This window comes from Nerophis ophidion, linkage group LG10 (genome assembly GCF_033978795.1).
Source record: "Nerophis ophidion isolate RoL-2023_Sa linkage group LG10, RoL_Noph_v1.0, whole genome shotgun sequence".
Taxonomy (NCBI): domain Eukaryota; kingdom Metazoa; phylum Chordata; class Actinopteri; order Syngnathiformes; family Syngnathidae; genus Nerophis; species Nerophis ophidion.
Genome location: NC_084620.1, coordinates 29,800,075 through 29,822,767, shown reverse-complemented (window position 1 = coordinate 29,822,767; position 22,693 = coordinate 29,800,075). Strand labels below are relative to the sequence as shown.

Below are 22,693 nucleotides of genomic sequence, written 5' to 3'. Positions count from 1 at the left end.
AAGGTTCCCGACCTGTAAGAGAGCGGTGCTCAGTATTGTGGCCACTGATTGGCTCAGCCTCAGAAAGCATTACCATTTTTCATGTCAAGAGGGTTCTCATTATGGTAAAAAACATATTTATAAGGTAATAAACACCAGTTTGCCCACCCTTAAGTATCCATCCATCCATCCATCTTCTTCCGCTTATCCGAGGTCGGGTCGCGGGGGCAACAGCCTAAGCAGGGAAACCCAGACTTCCCTTTCCCCAGTCACTTCGTCTAGCTCTTCCCGGGGGATCCCGAGGCGTTCCCAGGCCAGCCGAGAGACATAGTCTTCCCAACGTGTCCTGGGTCTTCCCCGTGGCCTCCTACCGGTTGGACGTGCCCTAAACACCTCCCTAGGGAGGCGTTCGGGTGGCATCCTGACCAGATGCCCGAACCACCTCATCTGGCTCCTCTCGATGTGGAGGAGCAGCGGCTTTACTTTGAGCTCCTCCCGGATGGCAGAGCTTCTCACCTTATCTCTAAGGGAGAACCCCGCCACACGGCGGAGGAAACTAATTTCGGCCGCTTGTACCCGTGATCTTATCCTTTCGGTCATGACCCAAAGCTCATGACCATAGGTGAGGATGGGAACGTAGATCGACCGGTAAATTGAGAGCTTTGCCTTCCGGCTCAGCTCCTTCTTCACCACAACGGATCGGTACAACGTCCGCATTACTGAAGACGCCGCACCGATCCGCCTGTCGATCTCACGATCCACTCTTCCCCCACTCGTGAACAAGACTCCTAGGTATTTGAACTCCTCCACTTGGGGCAGGGTCTCCTCCCCAACCCGGAGATGGCACTCCACCCTTTTCCGGGCGAGAACCATGGACTCGGACTTGGAGGTGCTGATTCTCATTCCGGTCGCTTCACACTCGGCTGCAAACCGATCCAGTGAGAGCTGAAGATCCCGGTCAGATGAAGCCATCGGGACCACATTATCTGCAAAAAGCAGAGACCTAATCCTGCGGTCACCAAACCGGAACCCCTCAACGCCTTGACTGCGCCTAGAAATTCTGTCCATAAAAGTTATGAACAGAATCGGTGACAAAGGACAGCCTTGACGGAGTCCAACCCTCACTGGAAATGTGTTCGACTTACTGCCGGCAATGTGGACCAAGCTCTGGCACTGATCGTACAGAGAGCGAACTGCCACAATAAGACAGTCCGGTACCCCATACTCTCTGAGCACTCCCCACAGGACTTCCCGAGGGACACGGTCGAATGCCTTCTCCAAGTCCACAAAGCACATGTAGACTGGTTGGGCAAACTCCCATGCACCCTCAAGAACCCTGCCGAGAGTATAGAGCTGGTCCACAGTTCCACGACCAGGACGAAAACCACACTGTTCCTCCTGAATCCGAGGTTCGACTATCCGGCGTAGCCTCCTCTCCAGTACACCTGAATAAACCTTAACGGTAAGGCTGAGGAGTGTGATCCCACGATAGTTGGAACACACCCTCCGGTCCCCCTTCTTAAAGAGAGGAACCACCACCCCGGTCTGCCAATCCAGAGGTACCGCCCCCGATGTCCACGCGATGCTGCAGAGTCTTGTCAACCAAGACAGCCCCACAGCATCCAGAGCCTTAAGGAACTCCGGGCGGGTCTCGTCCACCCCCGGGGCCTTGCCACCGAGCAGCTTTTTTACTACCTCAGCGACCTCAGCCCCAGAAATAGGAGAGTCAACCACAGATTCCCCAGGCACTGATTCCTCATAGGAAGACGTGTTGGTGGGATTGAGGAGGTCTTCGAAGTATTCCTTCCACCTATCCACAACATCCACAGTTGAGGTCAGCAGAACACCATCCGCACCATACACGGTGTTGATAGTGCACTGCTTCACCTTCCTGAGGCGGCGGACGGTGGTCCAGAATCGCTTCGAAGCCGTCCGGAAGTCGTTTTCCATGGCTTTCCCGAACTCCTCCCATGTCCGAGTTTTTGCCTCAGCGACCGCTGAAGCCGCACACCGCTTGGCCTGTCAGTACCTGTCCACTGCCTCCGGAGTCCTATGAGCCAAAAGGACCCGATAGGACTCCTTCTTCAGCTCGACGGCATCCCTCACCGCTGGTGTCCACCAAGGGGTTTTAGGATTGCCGCCCCGACAGGCACCAACTACCTTGCGCCCACAGCTCCGATCAGCCGCTTCGACAATAGAGGTGCGGAACATGGTCCACTTGGACTCAATGTCCAGCACCTCCCTCGTGACATGTTCGAAGTTCTTCCGGAGGTGGGAATTGAAACTTTCTCTGACAGGAGACTCTGCCAGACATTCCCAGCAGACCCTCACAATGCGTTTGGGCCTGCCAGGTCGGTCCGGCATCCTCCCCCACCCTCGCAGCCAACTCACCACCAGGTGGTGATCGGTAGAAAGCTCCGCCCCTCTCTTCACTCGAGTGTCCAAAACATAAGGCAGCAAATCCGATGACACAACTACAAAGTCGATCATGGAACTGCGGCCTAGGGTGTCCTGGTGCCGAGTGCCCATATGGACACCCTTATGTTTGAACATGGTGTTTGTAATGGACAAATTGTGACAAGCACAAAAGTCCAATAACAAACACCACTCTGGTTCAGATCCGGGCGGCCATTCTTCCCAATCACGCCTCTCCAGGTTTCACTGTCGTTGCCAACATGAGCGTTGAAGTCCCCCAGTAGGACAAGGGAATCACCCGGGGGAGCACTTTCCAGTACTCCCTCGAGTGTACCCAAAAAGGGAGGGTACTCTGAACTGCCGTTTGGTGCGTAAGCACAAACAACAGTCAGGACCCGTCCCCCCACCCGAAGGCGGGGGGAGGCTACCCTTTCGTCCGCTGGGTTGAACTCCAACGTGCAGGCTTTAAGCCGGGGGGCCACCAGAATTGCCACCCCAGCCCGTCGCCTCTCACTGTCGGCAACGCCAGAGTGGAAGAGGGTCCAGTCCCTCTCGAGAGAAGTGGTTCCAGAGCCCTTGCTGTGCGTCGAAGTGAGTCCGACTATATCCAGCCGGAACTTCTCTACTTCGCGCACTAGCTCAGGCTCTTTCCCCCCCAGTGACGTGACGTTCCACGTCCCAAGAGCTAGCTTCTGTAGCCGAGGATCGGACCGCCAAGTGCCCTGCCTTCGGCTGCCGCCCAGCTCACATTGCACCCGACCTCTATGGCCCCTGCTATGGGTGGTGAGCCCATTGGAGGGGTGACCCATGTTGCCTCTTCGGGCTGTGCCCGGCCGGGCCCTATGGGAACAGGCCCGGCCACCAGGCGCTCGCCATCGTGCCCCACCTCCGGGCCTGGCTCCAGAGGGGGGCCCCGGTGACCCGCGTCCGGGCGAGGGAAATCTGTGTCCATGTTTTATCTTCTTCATAGAGGTCTTTGAGCTGCTCTTTGTCTGATCCCTCACCTAGAACCTGTTTGCCTTGGGAGACCCTACCAGGGGGCATAAAGCCCCCGGACAACATAGCTCCTAGGATCATTGGGACACGCAAACTCCTCTACCACGATAAGGTGGCAGCTCAGAGAGGAGCACCCTTAAGTAGACTATATATATTCTTGTAGACTTATATGTAATTCAGTGATGCACCCTTAAGTAGACTATATATATTCTTGTAGACTTATATGTAATTCAGTGATGCAAATATTTAGAGACACTTTCTGATGTAATTATATGAGAATGGGTCTCCAGATTTCTGAATGGTAGAGCATATGTACTCATTTGTATATCTATCGAAAAGACCAATGTACTTATTTTGTCGATCCAGTGCTGCTACCTTTCAGTTGTTTTGTAATCGCAAAATGAATAAATTGAATTAAAACTAAAACCTTTTTTTTTTTTAAATGGGAAACAATGTATGTTCAATTGGTTCTCACATATTTTAAATAATCTGTGTGGGCATAATCAAAATTTTACACACAGAAAACATTTAAAGTACATACAAATCACAAATGAAATGAATGAAACATAATGTTCATACTTTGAGCTTAGTATTGAACTTTAATTGTTTGGCCAGACAGTGTGGTGTGTTCAGTGACACTCTGGAAACATGTACTCTAAGAATCTTGTTGCCTTTGATTGGACTTTAACTTTGTGCTGCAATATTATTTGGCTCTATGGTGGGCTACTTTTTTACTCAGAGTCACCAAAGATACTAAACAGAGGTGTATGAGAACTGAGGTACCACTGTATATGTAGATATTTGCAAATCTACGTAGACTAAAGGAGATATTTGAAGACTCACGTTCATATTTTTTAAATTTGTGTACATACTTGTAGACATATGGACCTATTTTTAACCAATGCAAATATTTATTTTCAATAATAGATAAATTATTAATTATACTGTATGTTTAAATATATTGTACATATTTGAATCTGTGTAGAAACAAAATATAAACGTATATATTTGAAAACCTGCGTGCATGCAGATATTTTGTCAATATACACGTCTTGTCCAATACTTGGTCATATTTGTAGTCAAAAGTTTGGAGACACTTTTTTAATGTGTTTTTACAGCATCTATGTACATACAGTATTTTGTAGAAGTATGTATATTTTTGCCAACAAATGTACTTTTTTGTGGTCTTATGTACTGTATAAGTTTGGTTCACTAATGTAGACATTTTCTAATAGAAAGGTATATTTATGTCGATTTTATTGATATTTGCGCTGCGATTTGCTAGCAATGTTTCACCAAAAGTCAGCTGTGAGAGGCTCCACCTGACTCCCGCGTAACCCTATAAGGACAAGTAATATAGGAAATGTTGAGACAGATGTGCACTTTTTTTATATTTGTATTTTGTTCATCTTTGTCCACATTTTTTAGCTACATGTTGATTGGCAACACTAAATAGTCCCTAGTATGTGAATGTGAGTGTGAATGTTGTCTGTCTATCTGTGTTGGCCCTGTGATGAGGTGGCGACTCGTCCCAAAACCAGTGATGTTGGCATGTTGTGTAAATGGTAAATAAAAATTAAATACAATTATTTGCAAATCCTTTTCAATCTATATTTAACTGAATAGGCTGCGAAGACAAGATACTTAATGTTCAAACTTGTTATTTTTTACGAATATTAACTCATTTGGAATTTGATGCCTGCAACATGTTTCAAAAAACCTGGCACAAGTGGCAAAACAGACTGAGAAAGTTGAGGAATGCTCATCAAACACTTATTTGGAACCTCCCACAGGCTAATTGGGAACAGGTGGGTGCCATGATTGGGTATAAAAGCAGCTTCCATGAAATGCTCAGTCATTCACAAACAAAGATGGGGCGAGGGTCACCACTTTGTGAACAAATGTGTGAGCAAATTGTCGAACAGTTTAAGAACAACATTTGTCAATGAGCTATTGCAAGAATTTAGGGATTTTACCATCTATGGTCTGTAATATAATTACAACGAAATGAACCCAGATTTCCCTCGCCCGGACGTGGGTCACCGGGGCCCCGCTCTGGAGCCAGGCCCGGAGTTGGGGCACGATGGCGAGCGCCTGGTGGTCGGGCCTGTTCCCATGGGGCCCGGCCGGGCACAGCCCGAAGAGGCAACGTGGGTCATCCCTCCAATGGGCTCACCACTCATAGGAGGGGCCATAGAGGTCGGGTGCATTGTGAGCTGGGCGGCAGCCGAAGGCAGGGCACTTGGCGGTCCGATCCTCGGCTACAGAAGCTAGCTCTTGGGACGTGGAACGTCACCTCACTGGGGGGGAAGGAGCCTGAGCTAGTGCGCGAGGTAGAGAAGTTCCGGCTGGATATAGTCGGACTCACCTCGACGCACAGCAAGGGCTCTGGAACCAGTTCTCTCGAGAGGGACTGGACCCTCTTCCACTCTGGCGTTGCCGGCAGTGAGAGGCGACGGGCTGGGGTGGCAATTCTGGTTGCCCCCCGGCTCAAAGCCTGTACGTTTGAGTTCAACCCAGTGGACGAGAGGGTAGCTTCCCTTCGCCTTCGGGTGGGGGGACGGGTCCTGACTGTTGTTTGTGCTTACGCACCAAACAGCAGTTCAGAATACCCACCCTTTTTGGGTACACTCGAGGGAGTACTGGAAGGTGCTCCTCCGGGTGATTCCCTTGTCCTACTGGGAGACTTCAACGCTCATGTTGGCAACGACAGTGAAACCTGGAGAGGCGTGATTGGGAAGAATGGTCGCCCGGATCTAAACCCGAGTGGTGTTTTGTTATTGGACTTTTGTGTTCGTCACGGATTGTCGATAACAAACACCATGTTCAAACATAAGGGTGTCCATATGTGCACTTGGCACCAGGACACCCTAGGCCGCAGTTCCATGATCGACTTTGTAGTTGTGTCATCGGATTTGCGGCCTTATGTTTTGGACACTCGGGTGAAGAGAGGGGCGGAGCTTTCTACCGATCACCACCTGGTGGTGAGTTGGCTGCGATGGTGGGGGAGGATGCCGGACAGACCTGGCAGGCCCAAGCGCATTGTGAGGGTCTGCTGGGAACGTCTGGCAGAGTCTCCTGTCAGAGAGAGTTTCAATTCACACCTCCGGGAGAACTTTGAACATGTCACGAGGGAGGTGCGGGACATTGAGTCCGAGTGGACCATGTTCCGAACCTCTATTGTCGAGGCGGCTGATTGGAGCTGTGGCCGCAAGGTTGTTGGTGCCTGTCGTGGCGGTAATCCCAGAACCCGTTGGTGGACACCAGCAGTGAGGGATGCCGTCAAGCTGAAGAAGGAGTCCTATCGGGTTCTTTTGGCTCATAGGACTCCGGAGGCAGTGGACGGGTACCGACGGGCCAAGCGGTGTGCAGCTTTAGCGGTCGCGGAGGCAAAAACTTGGACATGGGAAGAGTTCGGGGAAGCCATGGAAAACGACTTCCGGACGGCTTCGAAGCGATTCTGGACCACCATACGGCGCCTCAGGAAGGGGAAGCAGTGCACTATCAACACCGTGTATGGTGCGGATGGTGTTCTGCTGACTTCGACTGCGGATGTTGTGGATCGGTGGAGGGAATACTTCGAAGACCTCCTCAATCCCACCAACATGTCTTTCTTTGAGGAAGCGGTGCCTGGGGAATCTGTAGTGGACTCTCCTATTTCTGGGGCTGAGGTCGCTGAGGTAGTTAAAAAGCTCCTCGGCGGCAAGGCCCCGGGGGTGGATGAGATCCGCCCGGAGTTCCTTAAGGCTCTGGATGCTGTGGGGCTGTCTTGGTTGACAAGACTCTGCAGCATCGCGTGGACATCGGGGGCGGTACCTCTGGATTGGCAGACCGGGGTGGTGGTCCCTCTCTTTAAGAAGGGGGACCGGAGGGTGTGTTCCAACTATCGTGGGATCACACTCCTCAGCCTTCCCGGTAAGGTTTATTCAGGTGTACTGGAGAGGAGGCTTCGCCGGATAGTCGAACCTCGGATTCAGGAGGAACAGTGTGGTTTTCGTCCTGGTCGTGGAACTGTGGACCAGCTCTATACTCTCGTCAGGGTTCTTGAGGGTGCATGGGAGTTTGCCCAACCAGTCTACATGTGCTTTGTGGACTTGGAGAAGGCATTCGACCGTGTCCCTCGGGAAGTCCTGTGGGGAGTGCTCAGAGAGTATGGGGTATCGGAATGTCTTATTGTGGCAGTCCGCTCCCTGCATGATCAGTGTCAGAGCTTGGTCCGCATTGCTGGCAGTAAGTCGGACACGTTTCCAGTGAAGGTTGGACTCCGCCAAGGCTGTCCTTTGTCACCGATTCTGTTCATAACTTTTATGGACAGAATTTCTAGGCGCAGTCAAGGCGTTGAGGGGTTCCGGTTTGGTGGCCACGGGATTAGGTCTCTGCTTTTTGCAGATGATGTAGTCCTGATGGCTTCATCTGGCCGGGATCTTCAGCTCTCACTGGATCGGTTCGCAGCCGAGTGTGAAGCGACCGGAATGAGAATCAGCACCTCCAAGTCCGAGTCCATGGTTCTCGCCCGGAAAAGGGTGGAGTGCCATCTCCGGGTTGGGGAGGAGACCCTGCCCCAAGTGGAGGAGTTCAAGTACCTAGGAGTCTTGTTCACGAGTGGGGGAAGAGTGGATCGTGAGATCGACAGGCGGATCGGTGCGGCGTCTTCAGTAATGCGGATGTTGTATCGATCCGTTGTGGTTAAGAAGGAGCTGAGCCGGAAGGCAAAGCTCTCAATTTACCGGTCGATCTATGTTCCCATCCTCACCTATGGTCATGAGCTTTGGGTCATGACCGAAAGGATAAGATCACGGGTACAAGCGGCCGAAATGAGTTTCCTCCGCCGGGTGGCGGGGCTCTCCCTTAGAGATAGGGTGAGAAGCTCTGCTATCCGGGGGAGCTCAACGTAAAGCCGCTGCTCCTCCACATCGAGAGGAGCCAGATGAGGTGGTTCGGGCATCTGGTCAGGATGCCACCCGAACGCCTCCCTAGGGATGTGTTTAGGGCACGTCCAGCTGGTAGGAGGCCACGGGGAAGACCCAGGACACGTTGGAAAGACTATGTCTCCCGGCTGGCCTGGGAACGCCTCGGGATCCCCCGGGAAGAGCTAGACGAAGTGGCTGGAGATAGGGAAGTCTGGGCTTCCCTGCTTAGGCTGCTGCCCCCTCGACCCGACCTCGGATAAGCGGAAGATGATGGATGGATGGATGGATGGATGGTCTGTAATATCATCAAAAGGTTCAGAGAATCTGTAGAAATCACTGCACATAACATTGAATGCCCGTGACTTTGGATCCCTCATTCTATACTGCATCAAAAATCGACATCAGTGTGTAAAGGATATCACCACATGGGCTCAGGAACACTTCCGAAAGCCACTGTCAGTAACTACAGTTTGTCGCTACATCTGTAAGTGCAAGTTAAAACTCCACTATGCAAAGCGAAAACCATTTATCAACAACACCCAGAAACGCTGCCGGCTTCGAAGGGCCCGAGCTCATCTAAGATGGACTGATGCAATGTGTAAAAGTGTTCTGTGGTCTGACAAGTCCATATTTAAAATTGTTTTTGAAACTGTGGACGTTGTTTCCTCCGAAACAAAGAGAAAAAGAACCATCCAGATTATTATTGGCGCAAAGTTCAAAAGCCAGCATCTGTGATGGTATGGAGGTGCATTAGTGCCCAAGGCATGGGTAACTTACACATCTGTGAAGACACCATTAATGCTGGAAGGTACATACAGGTTTTGGAGCAACAAATGTTGCCATTCATGCAATGTTATCATGGTTATCACCCTGCTTATTTCAGCAAGACAATCCCAAGCCATGTGTTACAACAGCGTGGCTTCAAAGTAAAAGAGTGTGGGTACTAGACAGGCCTGCCTGTAGTCCAGACTTGTCTCCCATCGAAAATGTTTGGCTCATTATGAAGCCTAAAATACCACAACACAACTTAAGCTGTACATCAAGCAAGAATGGGAAAGAATTCCATCTGAAAAACTTCAAAAATTGGTCCCCTCAGTTCCCAAACGTTAACGGAGTGTTGTTAAAAGGAAAGGCCATGTAACACATTGGTAAAAATGCCCCTGTGACAACTTTTTTGCTGCCAATAAATTCTAAGATAATGATTAATTGCAAAAAAAAATTATGTTTTTCTTAGTCCGAACATTAAATATCTTGTCTTTGCAGTATATTCAATTGCCATCCATCCATCCATCTTCTTCCGCTTATCCGAGGTCAGGTCGCGGGGGCAGCAGCCTAAGCAGAGAAGCCCAGACTTCCCTCTCCCCAGCCACTTCTTCTAGCTATTCCCGGGGGATCCCGAGGCGTTCCCAGGCCAGCCAGGAGACATAGTCTTCCCAATGTGTCCTGGGTCTTCCCCGTGGCCTCTTACCGGTTGGACGTGCCCTAAACACCTCCCTAGGGAGGCGTTCTGGTGGCATCCTGACAAGATGCCCGAACCACCTTATCTGGCTCCTCTCGATGTGGAGGAGCAGCGGCTTTACTTCGAGTTCCTCCCGGATGGCAGAGCTTCTCACCCTATCTTTAAGGGAGAGCCCCGCCACACCACGGAGGAAACTCATTTCGGCCGCTTGAACCCGTGATCTTATCCTTTCGGTCATGACCCAAAGCTCATGACCATAGGTGAGGATGGGAACGGAGATCAACCGGTAAATTGAGAGCTTTGCCTTCCGGCTCAGCTCTTTCTTCACCACAACGGATCGGTACAATGTCCGCATTACTTAATACGCCGCATCGATCCGCCTGTTGATCTCACGATCCACTCTTCCCCCACTCGTGAACAAGACTCCTAGGTACTTCAACTCCTCCACTTGGGGCAGGGTCTCCTCCCCAACCCAGAGATGGCATTCCACCCTTTTCCGGGCGAGAACCATTGACTCGGACTTGGAGGTGCTGATTCTCATTCCGGTCGCTTCACACTCGGCTGCAAACGGATCCAGTGAGAGCTGAAGATCCCGGCCAGATGAAGCCATCAGGATCACATCATCTGCAAAAAGCAGAGACCTAATCCCGCGGCCACCAAACCGGAACCCCTCAACGCCCTGACTGCACCTAGAAATTCTGTCCATAAAAGTTATGAACAGAATCGGTGACAAAGGGCAGCCTTTGCGGAGTCCAACCCTCACTGGAAATGTGTTCGACTTACTGCCGGCAATGTGGACCAAGCTCTGACACTGATCATACAGGGAGCGGACCGCCACAATAAGACAGTCCGGAACCCCATACTCTCTGAGCACTCCCCACAGGACTTCCCGAGGGACACGGTCGAATTCCTTCTCCAAGTCCACAAAGCACATGTAGACTGGTTGGGCAAACTCCCATGCACCCTCAAGAACCCTGCCGAGAGTATAGAGCTGGTCCACAGTTCCACGACCAGGACAAAAACCACACTGTTCCTCCTGAATCCGAGGTTAGCCTCCTCTCCAGTACACCTGAATAAACCTTACAGGGAAGGCTGAGGAGTGTGATCAGTTAAAAAAGGTTTTGCAAATCATTGTATTCTGTTTTTATTTATGAATTACACAATGTGCCAACTTCACTGGTTTTGAGTTTTGTAGATATGGCAACTTATTTTCTGGCGATCAGTCTAAGGTGCACCCTGCCTCTCACTGCAAGTCAGCTGGGATAGGCTCCAGGTGACCCGTGAGTGACCTTAATGAGAACAAGCGGTATAAAACAATGGATGGATTGATATATACTTATTTGTAGATCTATGCGACCCTCGGACTAGATATAAACTAGATCCACCTACGTACACATTTTATAGATTTAAGTAAAGTTTCACTCATTTTTTGTTATCAATTGGTTTCCAGACATGAAAGTGATTAATTAATTTACATTCAGTATCAATCATTAATCATGAATCAAAGATTTTTAATCATATTCATAGCTAGATCATAAAAAACTGTTTACGACCTCATGAATATTTTTATTAACATAACGAGAGCTCTTTAGGTGAAATAATACCATTTAATAATTTTCACACTCTTTTAACCCAATATAGTAAAGCTGCCTTGGGCTGAGCCAATCAGTGACCACGACAATGAACAGCGCTCTCTGATTGGTTTGGTTTCTTTTAATGCAGTGGTCCCCAACCTTTTTGTATCCGCGGACCGGTCAACGCTTAATAATTTGTCCCGCGGCCCGGGTGGGGGGGGTGTCCTTTTCTTTTTTTTTTCTTTGTCATGAAAAAGAGACGTTTTTGTCATGAAAAAGGGAGGTTTTTGTGGTTGGTGCACTAATTGTAAGTGTGTATTGTGTTTTTATGTTGATTTAATTAAAAAAAAATAAATAAATAAATAATTTTTTTTATTTTATTTTATTTAAATTGTTTTAATAAAAATTAATTAAAAAAAATCTTCTGCCGCCCGGTACCAATCAGGCCACGGCCCCGGTGGTTGGGGACCACTGCTTTAATGGTCAATACTGCTGTAGAAATAATATTTTAATTTTAATGCTTAAAAGTGCATGAAATAGGGTAGAAATGTTGTAGAATATACTTTTAAAAAACCCAACAAGAACAGAATCAGAAGTAATGAAGCAATCGTTGAAGTTCAATGTAGCGAGGGACGGCTGTATATAAAAATATGTACACACAGGAAAAAAAAAAAGCAGACATACAAAGAGTAATCGCTTGTTTTTGCAGTTAACTGGTTCCGGACATGACCGTGATTAATTAATTTTCACTAAGTATTAATCATCAATTATAGACCAGATTACAAATTATACTCATACTGCTGCTACACCTTCTAAAAAAGTTGTATCAACATTTTAAGGGCCCTTTAGAGATATAATCACAACCTTTAGTCACCTTCACAACATTTAATCTCTTGATCTAACAGCTTAAGGCTGAGCCAACCAGTGGCAACAATACTAAACAGCTTGCTTTCATTGGTTTGGTCTCAACTGGAGGCCAATACTACTGACGTATTGATATTTTTACTTCATTTAACTACTTCTACAATTAGAAAAGGTTATTATTAGAGACGTCCGATAATGGCTTTTTTGCCGATATCTGATATTCCGATATTGTCCAACTCTTAATTACCGATTCCGATATCAACTAATACCGATTAACACAATATTATGCCTAATTTTGTTGTGATGCCCCGCTGGATGCATTAAACAATGTAACAAGGTTTTCCAAAATAAATCAACTCAAGTTATGGAAAAAAACGCCAACATGGCACTGCCATATTTATTATTTAAGTCATAAATTATTTTTTTAACATGCTTCAAAACAGCAGCTTAGAATTTGAGACATTATGTCCCTGAGAGAGCATGAGGAGGCTGAGGTGGGCGGGGTTGAGGTGGGGGGGGGGGTTAGCGGGGGTGTATATTGTAGCGTCCTGGAAGAGTTAGTGCTGCAAGGGATTCTGGTTATTTGTTCTGTTGTGTTATGGTGCGGATGTTCTCCCGAAATGGGTTTGTCATTATTGTTTGGTGTGGGTTCACAGTGTGGCGCATATTTTTAACAGTGTTAAAGTTGTTTCTACGGCCACCCTCAGTGTGACCTGTATGGCTGTCGAACAAGTATGCCTTGCGTTCACCTGTGTGTGTGAAAAGCCGTAGATTGTATGTGATTGGGCAGTCACGCAAAGGCAGTGCCTTTAAGGCACGCCCCCAATATTGATGTCTGGGTGGAAATGGGTAGAAATTTGAGAGAATGGTTGCCCCAGGAGATTTTCGGGAGGGGCACTGAAATTCGGGGGTCTCTCGGGAAAATCGGGAGGGTTGGCAAGTATGACTGGGAGACGCAACTGATCTGTACTTCTCCCTTCGTCCGTGTACCACTCCGTACAGCGGCGTTTTAAAAAGTCATAAATTTTACCTTTTGAAACCAGTACCAATAAATTCCGATATTACATTTTAAAGCTTTTATCAACGATAATATCGGCAGTCCGATATTAACCGACATCTGTAGTTATTAGGGTTGGAATTTGGGGTTAAATCACCATAAATGATTCCCGGGCGCGGCACCGCTGCTGCCCACTGCTCCCCTCACTTCCCAGGGGGTGATCAAGGGGATGGGTCAAATGCAGAGGACACATTTCACCACACCTATTGTGTGTGTGACAATCATTGGTACTTTATTTTTAACTTTAACTTTAACTTTAACTTTATTATAGGGTAAATGTGTGGTCAAAGATTCTTAAAACCCCTCCCACAAACATTTTTAAAAATCTGCAAAGTACTGTAGCAAAGCCACAATGTTTGAAGCACAACTGTACAACTATATCTTTGCACATTTATGCTCATACTGTCCATTTTCTACCCCTTGTCCCAGCTGCACTCCCACGGCTGTATTTTGCTCAATTTAAATGAAAAGCTTTTGTAAATCTGCACATATTTGTAGCCATATGTACATATTGTTCTTGTGTACACATACAGTACAGGCCAAAAGTTTGGACACACCTTGTGTTTTCTTTATTTTCATGACTATTTACATTGTAGATTGTCACTGTAGGCATCAAAATTATGACACCTGTAAAGTGAAGACCCTTTCAGGTGACTACCTCTTGAAGTTCATCGAGAGAATGACAAGAGTGTGCCAAAAAGTAATCAGAGCAAAGAGTGGCTATTTTGAAGGAACTAGAAAACAAAACATGTTTTCAGTTATTTCACCGTTTTTTGTTAAGTACATAACTCCACATGTGTTCATTCATAGTTTTGATGCCTGCAGTGACAATCTAGAATGTAAATAGTCATGAAATTAAAGAAAACGCATTGAATGAGAAGGTGTGTCCAAACACGTGGTCTGTACTGTACATACAACATACATATTTATATATTTTGTTATTACACCCAGATATCTGTGGTCCAGTGTACATAATTAATAATTAGTATTAATAATTAATGTATATATTCGTAGATCTCTTGCCACACTGCAAAAAGTCAGTGCTCAAAAACAAGAAAAAACTATACATAAAAATGAGGGGTATTTTATTTGAACTCAGCAAAATTGTCTGCCAATAGAACAAGAAAATTTGGCATGTCAAGACTTTCCAAAACAAGTAAAATTAAGTAGCCTCAATGAACCCAAAAATACCTTAAAAACAAGTATATTCTCACTGGTAACAAGTGCACTTTTCTTGGTAGAAAAGAAAATGAGACCTTTTTTCTCAATGTTGAAAAATATTCTTAAATTAAGTACAGGCTAATGCCATTATCTTGACGTAATCCCACTGGGTGTGAGTTTTCCTTGCCCTTATGTGGGCCTACCGAGGATGTCGTGGTGGTTTGTGCAGCCCTTTGAGACACTAGTGATTTAGGGCTATATAAGTAAACATTGATTGATTGATAATAATATGCGCTCGGCATCATGATTTTTTTTCATGCTTAATGTAAGAAGTTATTACTTTAAAGAAGTAGTTTTATACTATTAGTGTTGATGACACTGCTTTTCATCAGTTGATATTCTAGTTTCAAGCATGTTTTACTCAATACAGGTCATAAAATGTCAGCAACAAGCTGTAATCTTTAATAATAATTAATAATAATTAGTAATTAGTAATAATTACTGAGATAATTTAGGACCAAAACACTTAAAACAAGTAAAACAATCGAACATAAAATGTGCTTAGTGAGAAGAATGATCTTATCAGATAAAAAATAAGCAAATATCACCCTTATTTGAGATATTTAATCCTACTTAGATTTCAGTTTTTGCAGTGCATTGTTGAGTTGGTGCTTTCCTCATCACACACACACACACACACACACACACACACACACACACGCACACACACACACACACACACACGCACACACACACACACACACACACACACACACACACACAAACATTGCAGCCAGATATAGTCGTACAATAATAGTAATAGCTGTTTGCATACGCACACCACACGGCTGGCTGTTACAAACCCCGTTTCCATATGAGTTGGGAAATTGTGTTAGATGTAAATATAAACGGAATACACTGATTTGCAAATCATTTTCAACCCATATTCAGTTGAATATGCTACAAAGACAAAATATTTGATGTGAAAACTGATAAACATTTTTTTTTGCAAATAATCATTAACTTTAGAATTTGATGCCAGCAACACGTGACAAAGAAGTTGGGAAAGGTGGCAATGAATACTTATAAAGTTGAGGAATGCTCATCAAACACTTATTTGGAACATCCCACAGGTGTGCAGGCTAATTGGGAACAGGTGGGTGTCATGATTGGGTATAAAAGCAGCTTCCATGAAATGCTAAGTAATTCACAAACAAGGATGGGGTGAGGGTCACCACTTTGTAAGCAAATTGTCGAACAGTTTTAGAACAACATTTCTCAACGAGCTATTGCAAGAAATTTAGGGATTTTACCATCTACACTCCGTAAAATCATCAAAAGGTTCAGAGATTCTGAAGAAATCAGTGCACGTAAGCGATGATATTACAAACCTTTGATCCCTCAGGCGGTACTGCATCAAAAACCGACATCAGTGTGTAAAGGATATCACCACATGGGCTCAGGAACACTTCATAAAACCACTGTCATTAACTACAGTTGGTCGCTACATCTGTAAGTGCAAGTTAAAACTCTACTATGCAAAGCGAAAGCCATTTATCAACGACACCCAGGAACGCCGCCGGCTACACTGGGCCCGAGCTCATCTAAGATGGACTGATGCAAAGTGGAAAAGTGTTCTGTGGTCTGACGAGTCCACATTTCAAATTATACTTGGAGACTGTGGACGTGGTGTCCTCCAGAACAAAAAGGAAAATAACCATCCGGATTGTTATAGGCGTAAAATTCAAAAGCCAGCATCTGTGATGGTATGGGGTTGTATTAGTGCCCAAGGCATGGGTAACTTACACATCTGTGAAGGCACCTATAATGCTGAATGGTCCATACAGGTTTTGGAGCAACATATGTTGTCATCCAAGCAACGTTATCATGGACACCCCTGCTTATTTCAGCAAAACAATGCCAAGCCACGTGTTACAACAGCGTGGCTTCGTAGTAAAAGAGTGTGAGTACTTTCCTGGCCCGCCTGCATTTCAGACATGTCTCACATGTCTGTGGCGCATTATGAAGCGCAAAATACGACAACAAGACCCTGGACTATTGAACAACTTAAGCTGTACATCAAGCAAGAATGGTGAAGAATTCCACTTTCAAAGCTTCAACAATTAGTTTCTTCAGTTCCCAAACGTTTATTGAGTGTTGTTAAAAGAAAAGGTGATGTAACACAGTGGTGAACATGCCCTTTCCCAACTACTTTGGCACGTGTTGCAGCCATGCAATTCTAAGTTAATTATTATTTGCACCGAAAAAAAGTTTATGAGTTTGAACATCAAATATCTTAGTGCATTCAATTGAATATGGGTTGAAAGGTATTTGCAAATCATTGTATTCCGTTTATATTTCCATCTAACACAATTTTCCAACTCATATGGAAACGGGGTTTGTATATAAGTTCCGACGTTCATTAAAGATTGAAGCAGAAGTCCATCCATCCATTTTCTACCGCTTATTCCCTTTGGAGTCGCGGGGGGCGCTGGTGCCTATCTCAGCTACAATCTGGCGGAAGGCGGGGTACACCCTGGACAAGTCGCCACTTCATCGCAGGGCCAACACAGATAGACAGACAACATTCACACTCACATTCACACACTAGGGCCAATTTAGTGTTGCCAATCAACCAATCCCCGGATGCATGTCTTTGGAAGTAGTAGGAAGCCGGAGTATCCGGAGGCAACCCACGCAGTCACATGGAGGACATGCAAACTTCACCCAGAAAGATCCCGAGGCCCGTATTGAACCCAGGACTACTCAGGACCTTCATATTCATATTCATATAATCCTTCATATGGGATTGTGCTGAAAATTTTAATTTTCCTGAAGGAAATCTCCTGACGGAATAAATAAAGTACTATCTATCTATCTATCTATCTATCTATCTATCTATCTATCTATCTATTGTGAGGCAGATGCCTTCACCCCTCGACCACCGTGCTACCCTGAAGCAGAAGTGTGAACAACAAAAACATTCAGACTGTCCACTAGCTGACGCACACTGTCTGGAGTGCCTGAATCACCTCAATCCAACAAACTTCAAGAGGCCCTAAATCTCCACAACAAGGTCTTATAGGAGATGATGCAACCACCATCTGTGAATGACTCACTTAGCGAAGAACGCTAGCACATCACGTGACCAGCCGGGCTACCGAAACAGAGCACACAGAAGAACGATGATGTCACCTCTGGCTAGGTTTGGCTAAACTGGGTGAAGGGGTGTCGCCATGGTTACATCTTCATCAGGTGCTAGAACCTTCGGGTGTGGAATTGTGTGTGTGTGTGTGTGCGTGTGTGCGTGTGTGCGTGCGTGCGTGCGTGCGTGCGTGTGTGTGTGCGTGCGTGCGTGCGTGCGTGTGTGTGTGTGTGTGTGTGTGCGCTACAGGAAGCTAATTATAGATGCAGAACCATTACATCATCTATGACACATCATCAAGCATGTTTACACTGACCAACTTAGGTGCTGATGACATCTGAAAGTGGGGGCGTGGCTTCCAAACATCTCACCTGTCTTGTTCGCTTGCGCTCGTTAGCACACGATGCATGATTTTTTTTTCTGTTATCTCCTTTTTTTTTTCCTTTTCTATAATTCACTATTTATTAGTTTCTGTAGTTCTGTGATGTCATCGTCATCATAACCAGGCACAGAATTGCCAGCGTGAAATCTGTTGTTGCCATGCGTGTGGTCGGGTTACCATGGCAACAGGCTCGGACTTTTCTCCGGAGCGCCGAAGGGAGACAAAAAAGCAGGAGTACTGACAAAGCCATGTTGTGTTTGACCTCAAGCATTTCGTTTAACCAATAACCAGGTTAGCCCACAGCCTAGCACCACTAAATCAGGGGTCTTCAGAAGGGGTCTGTGATCTATGGCAGTGTTTTTCAACCTTTTTTGAGACAAGGCACTTTTTTTTAAAGAAAATACAGAGGCACACTACCAGAAGAAAATGTTAAAAAAAAAAAACGTTCCCAGGTTGTTGTGCCTTATTTTGAGTTTGTTGTTGTTTTCCTGTGTGTAGTGCTTTAGATCCTGTCTTGCGCTGTTATTTTGGTGGCTCTTCCTGTTTTGTTGATGTTTTCCTGTAGGTACTTCACACCTTCCTTTTAGTGCTATTGCCTGACCTGCTTACAGTTGTGCGGACGCTTTCGTTCTTTGTGGGGATATTGTTGATTGTCATGTCATGTACGGATGTACTTTGTGGAAGCTGTCTCCATGCCACACGCTGTAAGTCTTTGCTGTCGTCCAGCATTCTGTTTTTGTTTGCTTTGTAGCCAGTTCAGTTTTACTTCGTTTTGCATAGCCATCCCTATGCTTCATTGCCTTTTCCTTTCCCTTTTGTTTACTTTTGGTTTAAGCGTTACATGTCTTTTTACCTGCACACCGTCCCCCGCTGTGCTCTGCATATTGGGCTTCTACAAAGCAATGCGCAACCTGTTGCCACCTACTGATATGGAGTATTACATGGTTATCCTGCCGAGCTCCAAACAGCTCAGACCCTTGACAACAGCCCATTATTTGCAGATTATAATTACTTATTTGCAAAAAATATTTTTGGGACCAATTAGGTGAAGTTGCCTCATGTCCCACGGCACGCCAGACACTATCTCAGTGGTTGAAAAACACTGCTCTAGAGGTCTGCGAAGGTACTGCAGGGTTTCTGAGAATTTTTTTGTGGATAGCAAATGCTATCCCCACTGCAATTTGACCACAAATGTCTCTTAAACATACCGTACTCATGCATAAACGTTGAAGACCCTGAGATGTGGGTGGGGCCAAACAGCGGGCACAATAGGAACATGTTTCAGTGCAATCCGAGCCATGCAGAGCGTGCTGATTGATGAGGGTGGCCGAATAAAGGTCAAAGTTGCGAGGGGTCTTGTATATTTTTGCACACTTTGGTACCTGCGTAGGATTTTTGTTTGAGACTGACTTTTTGGAATGACTGCAAGTGAATGTAAGTCAGCCGACCTCCCCTTGGAGGATGCTGAGCCACAACTCAATCCTCCATCCAAACCCATCCAGGAATCCTTAAGTGGATCCAGACCCTCCTCCTCCCACCGACCCACCTCCAGCGCCAGCTCCTCGATCTGGAACTGCTTCATGGCACTGCGGTTTCCGTCCACATGCTTGTGGTAGTAGATGACCATCACGTCATACTTCTTCATGATGGACTTGTAGTTCTTGGCGCTGAGGGCGTGCACGCGGTCCTTGCCGTCATACTCGGGGACCTTCAGGCCATTCCCCCACGACAGGGCCGCCATGGAGAGGAGGACCCCCAATATCGGCCAGCCCCACTTCATCGTCCACCTCCTCTCTGAACCTCTCAACTACGACTGTGGGGAGGTCCGGAGTCCAGGGCGGGGGGGTAATGGTCCCAAAAATCAAAGTCTGCTTCCTTTCCCCGCGGCGGAGAGAAGAGCAGGTTTGACAGCCAAACGCTTCTTTTAAAAACCAAGCTCCACGTGGATTTGCTGACGCCACCGGCCTTCACCAACGAGGCGGGGCGCTCCTGAGAGACACAAACTGGAGGGGCTGCCAAAAATGTCACAATTAGAAGGGTATGAGTGGGCGGGGTTTATGTCAGGCAGCCACCTGTTGCGAGTGCCAAGGGGCAACGTTCTGTCTTGGAGCGAAGGAAAGAAGAGCCACCGACATGCCATTCCCATATTAAGTTTGGCCACTAAAAATAAAAACAGTGTGGATAAGAGGGCGTCTTCGGTGTAAGCGCACACTGGACACCCAGCGTGATGGCCGCCTCCGCTACAGCTTGTGTACAAATAGTCATGACTAAGAGTTTGGATTTGGATCAAATTTTATTTTGTACAACAACACCTGGACAAATGTTCCATTTGTGAAAAGTGATTACTTATTTATTCAGTCTATAAAATAACAATGAGCGTAATCATTTTAGTTTCCCACACGAAGCACAATGTCCACCTCCAATACTAGCTTTGTAATGTACATAGCAACTATAGTATGGATTTGGATCACATTTTGCATCTGCTGTGCATTATTCTTGCAATTAAGAAAAGCTTTCTCCAAGAGTATCCATCCATCCATTATCTACCGCTTATTCCCTTTGGGGTCGCGGGGGGCGCCGGTGCCTATCTCAGCTACAATCGGGCGGACGCGGGGAACACCCTGGACAAGTCGCCACCTCATCACAGGGCCAACACAGATAGACAGACAACATTCACACTCACATTCACACACTAGGGCCCATTTAGTGTTGCCAATCAACCTATCCCCAGGTGCATGTCTTTGGAGGTGGAAGGAAGCCCGAGTACCCGGAGGGAACCCACGCATTCACGGGGAGAAAATTCAAACTTCACATGGAAAGATCCCGAGCCCGAGATTGAACCCTGACTACTCAGGACCTTCGTATTTTGAGGCAGACGCACTAACCCCTCTGCCACTGGAAAGCCCTTTTTTCTGCAAGAGTAACAAAGCTTATTTAAAAAAAAAAATGTGAATCTTGCATATATTTTTGTATTTTTGCTTTAACTGAAAACTTTTTTATTGGAGATATTAACCCATCCATCAATCCACTTTCTACCGCTTATTCCCTTATGCCCCCGCGACCCGACCTCGGATAAGCAGAAGAAGATGGATGAACGGTTGTTGTTGTTTTTGATTTGTTTTGTTGTGTATTTTGTTGTTGTTTTACTTTTGTGACTGTATGTAGAAGTGGCACTGCTGGAGTGGCAGCTGGTTGCATCAGCTCTGCTCTTTTAATGTCTTTAATGTCCTTTGATGTTTGCCTCTTACACACATGATTGTGTGTACTATGGCTATGAGGTCTTTTTTTCTTGGCCTCAGTCTGGACCCCCTCTCCAGGGGCCCAGGCTTAGACTGAATATGTTTTTTTCTGATTCCAAGTCTGATAAATAATTAAAGAAAACAGAAAATATATGTATCCGTCTATCATTAAATATGAGTGTTAGACAAGCCTGCTCTCTTCCTGTTTTTCAATCTCCCTTAAAAACTAAGTGATATCCATCCTGCAATGGCGCCCCATTATACACCTGCTGTGAACCTGTTTTTATGTTTTTATGTTTTATTTATTTATTTTTTATCATGTTCTGTTTGTGTTGTGTTGTTTGCTCGGTCTTCGTATTATCTTTTAACCTGTCCATTGTACAGCAATTTGGCTACCCCTGTGGTAAATTTTAAATGTGCTTTATAAATAAAGTTGATTTGATTTGATTTGAGGATAATTTAATGTTTCCATTTGAAGGTGTTGGATCTATTATTTATTTATATTGTAGAATAATGGTCAAAATACTCCTTTATATATCTCCTTACCCCAATAATGCACCACTGAGGTAAACAGCGCCCTCCTATGGCAGTTGCACGGACTAACCTCCACTGCTCCTCATGCAAATAAGGTGTGCACCAAATGTATCTTAAAATAAAATACATTTTGCTGTGAAACTTCAATAGGAAGGTTACTTTCAACAAATTAGAAATACCTGACAGAATCGACAGTCGAGTAGTTCCATATTCCACAGGCGTCACAAGGTTTTATAAACTGGGGAGGCTGAGACCCCAGGAGATGCACTAATAATCATAATATCAATACAACTTTAATATGAATATTATGATGGGTTAAATTGGTGCTGTTTATAGTTAACGCGTTATTATCACGTTATCTTTGACAGCCTTAATATTTAAATAATGTACCGTTAATGTTTCTAATTTTCCTGAAGGAACTCTCCTGAAGGAATCAACAAAGTACTATCTATCTATCTATGTAGCAAGCTACTTTTGCCGTGTAGCTTGTAGTGTAGTTTGCTACAACCCTCTGGGGATATCTTCCCTTGTCGCTTACATTCAATCAAGAGTAACATGGAGCTTAGCTTACAACATGTTTCAAGTAGCTTGCCCATCACTGCTCAGAACAAGGTTCTAAATGTGACGTCAGAGCAAAAGTCATGGAAATTTTACACCAAATCATATCCAGTTGATATTATCGAACCCACAAAGAAGTGTGTTAAATGTAAATTAAAATTGTCATAGGTCAACTTTAATAAGTTGAAAACTTAATTTCAATGTTTTTATGTGTTCTACAGTACAAAGCTGGTTTCCACCAGATTCATGCTAAAATGTGTTTATTTTTCCGTTTAGGGTTTAGGGCAGGGGACCCCAACTCGTCAATTGCCATCTACAAGTCGATGCTTGGGACCCTACTGGTGGATCGTGAAAATATATATATTTTTAAATGTTTTTTTTTTTTTTAAATATATTAATATGACATCAGTACCTGACAAC

The 22,693-nt window shown here is 45.6% G+C and overlaps 1 protein-coding gene across 1 annotated transcript in view; it reads right to left on the bottom strand.

The window, feature by feature from the left end:
- Window positions 1-19,905, bottom strand: part of casq1b (calsequestrin 1b) — a 30,990-nt gene extending 11,085 nt beyond the window's left edge. The window contains exon 1 of the mRNA XM_061913401.1: window positions 19,489-19,905. Within this exon, the coding sequence (XP_061769385.1) occupies window positions 19,489-19,722 (234 nt within the window). The 5' untranslated portion in view covers window positions 19,723-19,905. The remainder of the gene's footprint in view (window positions 1-19,488) is intronic.
- Between the last annotated feature and the right edge of the window lie 2,788 nt (window positions 19,906-22,693).